The following is a 12,071-nucleotide window of genomic DNA, read 5'->3' as shown; positions in this document are numbered from 1 at the left end:
CCGTGGCTCCGAAGCTCCCCCTTCCGCCACCCGCAGTCTCCGCCCATGAAGGGGCTTCCTAGTGTGTGGAAACCTTTCCTCCTTCACAGCTCCCTCCCAGAGGTGCAGGTCCCGTCCCTATTCTTTTGTCTCTGTTATTTCTTTTTTCTTTTGCCCTACCCAAGTACGTGGGGATTTTCTTGCCTTTTGGGAGGTCTGACGTCTTCTGTCAGCGTTCAGTGGGTGTTCTTCTGTAGGAGCATTTCCACGTGTAGATGTATTTCTACTGTATCTGTGGGAAGGAAGGTGATCTCCGCGTCTTACTCTTCCGCTATCTTCCTGACCGTCCCCTCCTGGAGGGTCTCTTTATTCTTCTGGTAAAATATCTGGCAGGCCGACCTTGTGAGAGTTTTGCAGATAAGAAAGAAAAAGGATGTCAAGCCCCTAGCCCCCAGGGAGCTTGCATATTAGTGTGGGAGAAAAGACACACACTCTAAATGAGAGCAAGTGACTTTCTTATGATGAAGTAGCTGCCATGAGGCAGAATGAGCCATGCACACACAGCTGTGGGCTGCTTCAAGTGACCATGGCCGAGGAACTCAACTGGTCATGGTGTGATGGTGTCTCAGCTGGGGCGGCCATAACAAAATACCACAGACTGGGGGTGCTTAAACAACAGACATTTATTTTCTCACAGTTTCTGCACTTTCTCACAGTGGAGGCTGGAAATCAGAGATCAGGTGCCAGCGTGGCCGGGTTCTGGTGAGGACTTCCTTCCTGGCTTGCAGACGGCCACCTTCTCACTGTGTCCTCACATGGCCTTTCCTGGGTGCATGCACGTGTGGAGAGAGAGCTCGCTGGTGTCTCTTCTTCCAAGGTCAACAATCCTATCAGGTTAGAACCCTACCCTTATGGCCTCATTTACCCTTAATTACCTCCAAATACAATCACCTTGGGGTTAGGGCTTCAGCTTATGCACTTGGGAAGACACAGTTCATTCCAGAGCAAATGATAATGAGGTCAAGGCTGTGCAGTGGGTTCCCGGGGGGGGGTCAGCTGACTCAGCCTGGTTCTAGGCACAGGTCCTGTCTGCTCGCGGTGTAGGGGGGCGGACGCAAGGCAGACTGTGTTCACCTCTGGAATGGCAAAATGTGAGACCCCCTAAATGGAGTCCAGTTTTACCCGTTCCTTTGAAGGGTGAGGAAATCACGGCTCCCAGAAATGAAGTGATAACTACTCTCAAGGTCCCGCAGTCCAAATCCTGACTCCCTCAGGGATTCACGTTTTAAAAATGTGATTTCTGGAATAATCATGCTCATTTAAGCCACCTTGAACACATCCAGGGCTGTGTATTTCCTGTGTCCCAGGCAGATGTTCCCACTTGCTCTTGCTTAATGTCAGACCATTGTCAATAGATTTTTAGCAGCCCTGTGATTAACTCTTGAGGCAGGGAACCCAGAGCCCAAACTACTCTATTTCTACCACTTTCCATTTAGAAACTTCTGGAGCCTCCAAGGAAACCCTAGGGCTCCTGGAACACAAGCAGGAATCACTTATTCTAGTCCAGTATCCTTATTTGAGAGACTGTCAGGCCCAGAGGACAGTGGCTTGCCCAGAGTTATACAGGAAGGACAGGAATTTATCACCAAGCCTGGAACAGAACCAAGGTCTCCACTCAAAGCCTTGAGCTTCTTTCAGTCCAGAAGACCCAAAGCTCAACCCAGTGTCAGAATCACATGGGTGTTTAAAACATTGGGCTGGCCAAAAAGTGCCTTCGGTTTGTAAGTAAAAATAAAAGACACATTTTTCATTTTCACCAAGAACTTTATTGAACAGTGTATTCATCCTTTTATTCCACTACCTTCTGCCATTTTTCACGCAACTTCATAATTCCATCTTCCCAAAACTTTTTATCTTTTTGAGCAAAGAACTGTTCCAGGTCCCTTTTACAGTCTTCCAGGGAATTGAAATTTTTTCCATTCAGAGAATTTTGTAAAGACCGAAATAAATGGAAATCAAACATGCAATGTCTGGTGAATATGGCGGATGAATCAGAACTTCCCAGCCAAGCTGCAACTGTTTTTGCCTGGTCGTCAAAGAAACATGTGGTCTTGCATTATCCTGACGGAAGATTATGGGTTTTCTGTTGACTAATTCCAGACAGTTTTCATCAAGTGCTGCTTTCCGTTGGTCTAATTGGGAGCAGTACCTGTTGGAATTAATCGTTCGGTTTTCTGGAAGGGGCTCATAATAGAGGACTCCCTTCCAATCCCACCATATACACAACATCACCTTCTTTGGATGAAGACCGGCATTTGGTGTGGTTGGTGGTGGTTCATTTCGCTCGCCCCACGATCTCTTCCATTTCACATTGTTGTACAGTATCCACTTTGCATCGCGTGTCACAATTTGTTCTAAAAACGGAACGTTTTATTACGTTTAAGTAGAGAATCGCATGCGGAAATACAGTCAAGATGGGGTTTTTTCACTTAACTTACATGGAACCCAAACATCAAAGTCATGAACATAACCAAGCTGGTGCAAATGATTTTCAGTGCTTGATTTGGATATTCTGAGTCTGTCGGCTATCTCCCGCGTGGTGTAACGTTGATTGTTCTCAATTAATGTCTCGATTTGATCGCTATCAACTTCAACTGGTCTACCTGACCATGGAGCATCATCCTGTGTGAAATCTAGAGCACGAAACTTTGCAAACCACTTTTGACACGTTCGATCAGTCACAGCACCTTCTCCATATGCTGCACAAATTTTTTTTTGCGTTTCGGTTGCGTTTTTACCTTTCTTGAAATAATAACGCATAATATGCTGAAAATGTTGCTTTTTTCCTTCCATCTTCAATCTTAAAATGGCTGCACAAAAATTCACTAATTTTGATAAGTCTTTTTTAAAATGCACATTGATATGACAGCTGTCACATACAATCTAACAAAATTGTTTCGAATGAAGTTAAAGACAACTAAGTATTACTAGAGCCATCTTACGGAAAAAACCGAATGAACCTTTTGGCCAGCCCAATAGATGTTTTCCCAGGCACTGCTCCAAAGAATTCAGATTGGTAGGTCTCGAGTGGGGCCCTGGCATGGGGATTTTTAGGAAACACCAACTGGCTGATGGGGCTGATTTCACTATAAGCAGGGACGTACCTTCAGGGTGGGAAGCAGCTTTATCGAAGGCAGGGATGTGAGTCCCTGAGGCTTTCAGGCCAAGCTGTCATCGACTTTGCAGGTCCCTGTAGTGCCAAGAGCTCTATTCTTATCTCTACCAAAGAACTAAACGGTGATTCCCAGAGCTATAGGTTGTGTCTGTTCCTGTAGCATCACTTGTTAGGCTCATCCAGAAGGTTCCGAGCACATGCCTATAGGTGGGGTCTGTTACATAAACAGTAACAGGTGCAGACAGGCGATGCTGCTAATGATCACCATCTGGATGAATAGACTTAAAAAAAAAAAAACCAAGAAAGTATGTGATGGAATTTTCCCCTCTTTGTTTTCTTATTTCTGGTGGCTTAAATATTGTGTTTGGTTTAAATACAGACATGATCCGACCACAAATATTATGGGCAGAAAAGCCAACACAGCAGACTCCGTGGAGAGACAGTCGGTTTCAGGTAAGACATAAAAATAGTGCGTGCTGCGTCTGCAGGTGTGCCTGGCTTTTCTTGGCATGTGTCACCTTGCTCCTCTAGAGAACGCCTCTGGGGAGTTGGTTTACTACCATTTTAGAGAGAAGTAATCGGAGGGGAAGAGGTTAGTCAGCTTAAAGTCACAGATAATTGGTGACAGAGTGGAGATGAAAATGTGGACGGCATGTCTTAGCAGCAGCCAGGTCTAGCTTTGGTTCCTGGTCCCTCGAGGTGGGGCAGAGGAGGACTGAGTCCACGGCCCCTGGGACACAGGAACCAGGAATGGAACTCCAGTCGACTGCTTGTTTTTGTTATGATGATTAATAGGACCATTTGAAAGGTAATCATCTGTGTAAAGTACATTTCAATCCTGTGCCAGGTCCTCCTGACCCCTGGATATTAGCTGTTGCTACCTCCATGGTAATAGGGGGGAGGCAGTGTTGAACTCAGCTGTCAGGGCACCCCTGGGGACAGGTGTCTCTGATCAGCTGGCCCCTTCACTATTTGGGAAGATGAGATTTCAATCCTGAAGATCCGGTCTTCACAGATTGTCACGGTTTGCATTTTATTTCTGGGGGCTGTGCACCTGGCCTTTCCCTAGGTCACCCACATGCTCTCCCCACTCTAGAAGTGAGTGGAGGTGGGCCTGACCTAGGCAGGAGGTGAGAACATGGCAGCCCTCTTTCCTATAGCTTGGGAATCAGAACCACGGCTGGTGCGGCCCAGGGAGGGTGCTGGCAATTCCATTTTGACCTGTTAAGCACTGGAGGACTCAGAGATGAAAAAGACAAGGTCCTCTCCCTGTCCCAAACTTCACAGGATAATGCCAGGCAGAGGGACACAAGGGCTGGGTCTGCTCAAGCGGGGTTCTGTGGGAACGCAGAGGGAGGAGAGACCCAATTTGCCGCAGAGGGACATAGCTGGGGTAAGGCTGGGGTAAGGCAGGGGTAAGCTGGCCTCTCCGGGCTTCTAGAATCAGATTCTGCTACATCTGAAACATGGCAAACCCAGGTTCCTTACAGAATCTCTTTAATGTGTTTTATGTCTGCATGATTCTTGGAGGATCATGAGATGGCATAAAGGTGTTGTGCTGGTCAGCTGCGTTGCGTCTCTTTGCTCTGTGGGCAGCATTGGTGCTAGGCTAAGGAAGCCACTTATGAAAGTGAAAACGTCTTTTCTGCCACTGGTCTCTTTTGAGTGAAGGCACTGGGGCCCTTGTTAAAGGGACAGTGTTACTTGCCGATCTTATTGGTTGTAACACCTTAGTTCCAGTTAGCAAAGTGGATTCCCTGCTTCCCTTCCAGGGCCCTGGAGGGTGGGACTTGGGGCAGGTCCTGTTTTCGTTAGTTGTGAGACGGAGGGAACCAGGAAGGTGACCTCACCTGGGTGCCCGTTCCTGAGGCAGAGGGGAGGCTCGCTTGAGGATGCCAGGCAGTGCTTAGCTGGGGCTGCAGGAGCCCCCACACCTTGCCAGTAATGCCCAGCGCCCACCCTTGGGGTGTTCGTACCTGCTTATTCACGCCTGCGTGGGGCCTGTAGGGCAGAACCCGCACGCATGGCTCACCCACCGGTCTCCCTCACGGCCTCCCTCGCCTCACCTGTCTCAGTTGCCATCAGTTCCGGCTTTTCTCATGTGGCTAAAATCCTCCTCCCTGCAGCTGTCTTCTTCTTAGTCTGGATTCTCTCCCTTACACGTGGGAAAAGGGGTGCCTGTCTTGAGCCCCCAAGGTGTTCTGGGGTCTTCACTTGTAAAACTTAAGTGGTTTTACCACTTAATGTCAGTAATGTGTAGATTTTACAAATTTGTTGAATTACTTCTGACATAACAAATGTGGAAAGCTAGGCAGTTGAAAGAAGAGGCATTTGTACATGAGTGAGGTTGCCATTGTCTGTTGAGCTGGGGTTATAATAGGCAGAAAGGAATGAGTTGGTTAGTTCACTGGGACAGGAATGATCCTGGGCTAACCCCAGAATTGGAGCTAACCCCCATCTGAGTGTTCCAGTGAAGGAGGCCAAGGGACAAGCCAGAGCACCCCCTGGTGGACCTCACGTTGACCTGCCATCCCATTAAGTGTCCACAGTAGGGATGGCCAGCATGGAGTCATCCCCAGTCCCTCTCCTGGTCCCCTGAGACAAGAAACTTTCCTTTCCAGAGGACAAGTCAGAGTTAGGAATGTGGTAGGTGGCTGTAGAATACTCCAGAGTTGAGTGGTACCCCCTGACACACCATGGGTGCCGGGGAAAGGGGTTGTATAGTGAAGAAAGGAAGCTTACCCAAAGAAAGGTCTAAACTTTGCCCTCAGCTGCTGGGAAGTGATCGCGAGGCCCTTAGAATGTCCCACTTGATAAGAGTGTCTTTCTTTTACCTGGGGACCTTGAGCCTCCCAGGACAACGTGGTATACGATGAGGGCGTTGGGCCATGTGGTATCCACTCTGCCTCCAGAGGGGTCAGCCATGATGGCAGTTAGCCGTGGATCCCAGTGGAAACTCTGCACCCCAAGGCTCAGGTGGGCATCCCTGGTGGGCAATGCTCTGTGCATACGTGACACATCGTTGCTGGGAACAGTTAACGCTATTCACAGCTCCATGGAAGCTCTCTGCATGTGGAACTTTCCTCGACTCTGTGCTATGCACCTTTTCCCTTGGCTGATTTTAATCTGCATTCTTCAGCTGTAATAAACCATAACTGTGATTATTATGGCTTTCAGTGAGTTCTAGGAGTTCTTCTAGTAAATTATTGAACCTCAGGGTGGTCTTGGGACACCCACACCCCCAAACTTTGCAGTTGGTAATTATACAGTAGAGTAGAATCCTTTACTATATGAGTCTTTTTTAACACTGGCTATGTGACTAAGCTAACTGACCACAGACAGACAGGTTGAACATAAACAAGAAAAAAAATCAAGAAAAAAGTGCTAGAGACACAGGCTCTTAGAGGCAGATGTCACAGTAGTGATACTTGGCTATGGGCCCAGCTCACTGCGTGATGGGCTTCAAGTGTGGATACAAACTGAGATAGCTGAGCTCTCACTGAAATGCTTTCTGGTGGCAGGATGAAGAGAAATCCCAAGTCAGTATCCAAGGTTAAAGTGTAACTGTGACCCCCGTGACTGGGCTCCATTCTTGCCAGAGGCAACCTCTGATTTCCAGGGTTAAATGAGCACAGCATCTGGGTGAATTAGGGATGCAAAGGCAGGTTGGTACCAGGAAGGAGAGGAAGAAACAGATGAAGAGTCAGAAGATGGAGATTTGGATCCTAATATTGTTATGGACCGGTCACGACTTTGGGAAGGTCATTGATGTTGCTGGATCTTTGCCCCATTTGGCATCTTGCAGGCAGGCATTCATACGTTTGATAGGAAGACGGAGCTAGATTCAGGGAAGGTAATGAAAGAGAATGTACATTTGTGTGCTTTCTCTGTCAGGGGCTGGGTGGGGGCTTGCTTGACTCACTATATTAATCAGGGATCTTCATAGAAACAGAACCAGTAGTACACACACACACACACACACGCACACCATTTATCTATATATCTATAGCTATAGCTATATCTGTATCTATCTATCTAGAGAGAGAGATTTTAAGGAACTGGCTCATATGATTGCAGGGGCTGGCAAGTCTGAAATCTGTAAGGCAGGCCAGCAGGCTGGAAACTCAGGGAAGAGTTGATGCTGCAGTCTTGAGTCTGAATTCCTTAACAGACTAGAAAACTCAGGCACATTTTGTGTGTTGCAGTCTTGAGGAGAACTTCAGAAAATCTTAGTCTTTGCTCTCAAGGCCTTCAACTGATTGGATGAGACCCACCCACATATGGAGGGTGATCTGCTTTACCCAAAGTCTCCTGAGTTAAATATCAATCACACCTGAAAAATAGCTTTCCAGCAACATCTAGACTGATGTTCACCCAAACAACTGAGCACCACAGCCTAGCCAAGGCAATACGTAAAATTAACCATCAATGCATTTTCATTTAATGCTCACAGCAACAGTGCAAAGTAGGCAGCAAGAACAGTGCCGGGCCTGGGCCTAACATGTTTCTGGCTCCATCTTCACGTGTTACCATGCTGTATCTGGTAAATAATCCCTAGGATCTGCCAGCTGAGACATTTACACTCTTTGTAAACCAAACAACAGACTCCATTTTTCCTACTGTTCCCTCCCCCAAAAAGGGCTGCTGGTGCTAACACCCTCCCCCCACCCTTTTTTTTTTTATCTAACAAGGTAATGGTCTACTAGGAGCCTGGAAAGCTTATTAGTAGCCAAAGATTTGTCCTTATATCCGGACTGTGATACTTACCAGCTACCTCTTAACCTCTAAGTTTGAATCTCCACTGAATGGTTCAGGGAAGGCATCCGTTCATTCAACCAAACTGATAAAACCTTTCCGACATACCAGGCATTATGATAAGGACCAGGGCTGGAATATAGCCAAGACACAGACCTGTTTGTGTCTCTCAGTCTAGCTGGTCTGGAGAAGTTTATCATAAGATGAGCAAATGTTTGGAAAGCGCTTTTGATGTTGTAAAGTGCTGGCTCTTAGTTTCTGCATGCTCACTGTGGTCACTGGATGTCCAGACTTCCCGTGACCCTATGAAAATGGTAGAGTTGACTTAGTTGTCAGCATGGTAGTGACTAAACATGGCAAGCATTCTGAGTACTTATTTGCATAAAAGTTTAAGAAGTTATCAGTTTCGCCTGTAAAATCTCCAGAACCTCATAAGAAATGCTAATGAAAGATCTGCGCTGAAGCTCGACAGTGAGCTTCACCAAAGACAGGAAAGAATGAATGGAAATGAAGAGTGCCATTATGCAGGACTGATTTTTTTCAAATGCCAGATGTTAATAATTAAACTTTCATTAATGGATAAAAAGAATGAAATAATGCCATTTGCATCAACATGGATGGACCTGGAGATTATCGTACTAAGTGAAGTAAGTCAGACAAAGGCAAATATCATATGATATCACTTATATGTGGAATCTAAAAAAAAGAAAAATGATACAAATGAACTTATTTACAAAACAGACAGACTCACAGACTTAGAGAATGAACTTATGGTTATCAGGGGGGAAGGCGGGGAGGGATAGTTAGGGAGTTTGGGATTGACGTGTACACACTGCTGTATTTAAAATAGATAACCAACAAGGACCTACTGTATCGCACAGGGAATGCTGCTCAATATTCTGTAATAACCTAAATGGGAAAAGAATTTGAAAAAGAATAGATACATGTATATGTATAACTGAATCACTTTGCTGTATACCTGAAACTAACACAATGTTGTGAATCAACTATGCTCCAATATTAAAAAAAAAAAAAGAAAAAGAAAAACTTTCATTAATGGAGAACACAACAGAAGGAATGTTACATCAGTGAACTTAAAAACTCTTCTCCTGCGTAAATGACTTGCCTTCCATTTGGGAAAAATACCCTCTTCTAAGGACAATGAGTTAACTAGGTAAGTCGTCCCATGAGCACAGGGGCAGACTTTTGTTGTCCATTTACCTGTGATATCACGGATGAGTCATTGTTCTCAGGCGTGCTACACTTGGCCTCAAGGTTGTAATTAGAACTATGTTAGGACTACTGTGAAACGTGTGAATAAGTAAAATAAGAATCTTACCAATGAAGAGCAGTACTGTTCCTTGACCAGTGACTTTTAAAGCTGTCCTGATGGAGAGGAAAATCAGTTTTGCCAATCCATGTAGGCTCTGAGGTAAAAGTGACTTGGAATAGAGAAAGAACCCAAATGGGCCCCCAGAAGCCTAGGTTTTCGCATATGAAGGTCAAGGACAGTCTTATTCGGCTATCTTTTTGGTAACTATTTTAGAGTTCACACTCCTGGTACCATCCAAAAAGCTAGTTACGTCTACTTCCCTCTAATTAAAGAATGTCTTTAACTGAGCCTTTAAAAAAAATTATTTAATAGTTAAGAATGAAAATAAGCTATAGATAAATATGGTTTTGGTTCATATTCTGCCCCTACTTCTTCTCTCTGGGCCTCAGTTTTCTTAGTCTGTAAAATGTGTAGGTTTTAATATATACGGGTTTTATTGCTTCCTGTTCTTTCCAGCTTCCTGAAATCACAGCTCCCCACCCCTGTACCACTCAACTGTTCAGGTGAGGGAAACTGGGGAAATTGTAGCTGAAGGGTCATCTCCATCTTTTCCTTGAAACGAAGCTTTGTGCCCTCCCTCCTCTCCGCGGCCCCTGGCTATGGCTAGACCGGAGTGGGCAGGGAAGGGAGGCGGTATTCCTGGGGCCGGGCAGGGTCTAAGGGCTTATTCCATGTCTCTTAAGTGTCTCTGGGATAAACATTTGGTGAGGAGGCAGGGCGCTGTGTGGAAAGGGGGTTGCCATGGCAACCCAGAACTGTGTGCTGCTCCAGACCTGTTGATTTCTCCCTCTCTGGCCTCCTGTCTTTTCTGATGGGAGGGGACAAATATTGGGAGTGACCTGGGGAGTTGAGCAAATTCCCGCAAATCATTCCGCAGCCCCCAGCCTGAACACGATTCACAGAGGAGGGGCCCAGCACCAAGAGAGTGCACAGCACTCTAAGCTCGCTACGTCCCAGAACCAGCTTCCTCAGGCCACTCAGTCTTCCTGCAATACTCAAAGCCCACCTGCTCTGAGGGGCCGTTGGGGATTACCCACCATGGCTCTCTCCCTTCTCTGAATTCCTTCAGCATGTGTGTCGGTGTATCACGTATGTAAGTCTTCTTAAGGTTTCTCAGCTACTAAAGCCTGCACATCAACAGAATAGTTAGCCTTAGTATGAATTGTTTCTGTGATAAACCACATACATAACCTTGCACCAGTAACACAGGAATTGCTGGTGTGGCCAGAGATCTGGGCTCAGGTGTAAGGAATAAATAAGCAAGGGCAGGGGATCCCAGAGAGGGACTCACCCAGAGAAGCCAGGCAGTAGAAGGAGAGGAGAGGGGAGGGGCAGGGGAGGAGGGAGGGGAGAGGACCAAAGGGCAGGGAGAGAGAGGGGGAGGGGGCACGGGAGAGAGAAAGAGAGTGAGTGCGTGTCAAGGGATGAAGGATTCGATGCTGTTCTGGAAGAGAGGTGAGAAAACTAGAAGCAAGAGCAGATGCAGTTCAAATAGGGGGAAACTAACTGTAAATAACACTCCTAGTTACATTAGGGAACCGATTCTGGTTCCAGCTCCTGCAGGGTGGGTGGATGCTGAAGGCCTTCTCTGGGAGCAGCAGTAAGGAAGGGCCACTTCTGCCTTTCCCTCCCGAGGGCCCTTCCCAGCCCTGGAGCGCCGCCCGCCAGCCCCGGGGGTGCTGGCCGCTGTGGCCGGAGGCACCGATGACAGCGTCTCAGGGCCTCTGCTCCAGCCACCGTTGTTTTCCACTTGACTTTGAGGAAGTTAATGAACAAATGCTCCGCATGGCCTCAACTGCTCCCTTCTCAACCACGAGCCTGTCCGCCCGGCAAAGCCTCCTGTTGTCTCGGCTGCTCCCCTGCAGCTGTCAAAGCAGGCGGCTGTCGGGCGGTATATTGGTTAACACGTGTGAGCTCACTGGAGTCTGGTGTGCGTGGTACAACTTCCACTCTGTTCCCTCAGCTTTTTTCTCAGACTCGCTGGCTCGGAAGAAAGCTCTGGCAAGAACCTACATGTATGATATGAAAACACCATTCCTTGTATGCTATATATAGTTGTGCACAGGTGTTAGAGAAGAAGTACATGTGTTATAAGTGTAAAATGTGGTCAAAAGACCCAGATGCAAAAATCTATTTGTTCACAGCCACAGGCGTCTGTTCGCAAATGACCCGCTGGTCCCTGCCTTGATCCAGAGAATTACTTAGGACTGTTCAAAATGAACGATACTTGTCAACACGTTCTGAAATCCAGTTAATAAAAAAGGAAAGTGTCAAGTTGCTTCCAAATTGATCTGAGTAGGATTTTTTAAATGTCTGCAATAAAAGTTATTTATAAGTCAGATTCTATCAGTTTACACCTAAAAATCTTAAAAACCTCTAATGGCATCCCATATCCTGTGGTGAACAATCCAGATTCTGGGTGGTCATGCAAGGCCCTCCATAATCTAGACTTAGTGTTATTCATCTGTAAGACTATGACCTCCACTGCTTGTACCACAGAGCTTGTTTTCTGGTTGTATCCTTTTGCCTATGTAAAAATATAAATGTCTTGGACAAATATATAATTTGTGGATGGTCCAAAGCTAGAAGAGATAGTGAATTCATTTATTCAACTGATACTGAACACCTAGGCTGGGCTGGGTTTGGTTCTAGCACTGAGGATACAGCAGGGACGAAACAAAGCATCTGCTCTGTGGAGCTTGCATACTAGTGAGGGAAATGGACCAAAGTATCGGGTGGGGTAAGAAGAGATACCAAGTGGCTTGTGATGGGAGTAATCACTGATCTCAGAGAAAAGCCTCCCTGATAAGGTGCACTTTGAGCAGAAGA

The 12,071-nt window shown here is 46.4% G+C and overlaps 1 protein-coding gene across 3 annotated transcripts in view; it reads left to right on the top strand.

The window, feature by feature from the left end:
• Positions 1-369: 369 nt before the first annotated feature.
• Positions 370-12,071, top strand: part of PLXNA4 (plexin A4) — a 608,610-nt gene continuing 596,908 nt past the window's right edge. For 2 of the 3 annotated variants that reach the window (XM_082399134.1, XM_082399136.1), the window contains exon 1: positions 370-3,607. In XM_082399134.1, the coding sequence (XP_082255260.1) occupies positions 3,352-3,607 (256 nt within the window). In that variant the 5' untranslated portion in view covers positions 370-3,351. The remainder of the gene's footprint in view (positions 3,608-12,071) is intronic. The other variant, XM_082399137.1, reaches the window with a different exon arrangement.

Source organism: Balaenoptera borealis (genome assembly GCF_965194805.1).
Source record: "Balaenoptera borealis genome assembly, chromosome: 7".
NCBI classification, from domain to species: domain Eukaryota; kingdom Metazoa; phylum Chordata; class Mammalia; order Artiodactyla; family Balaenopteridae; genus Balaenoptera; species Balaenoptera borealis.
The sequence above is the reverse complement of the archived record's forward strand: the minus strand, read 5'-3'. Positions and strand labels throughout refer to the sequence as shown.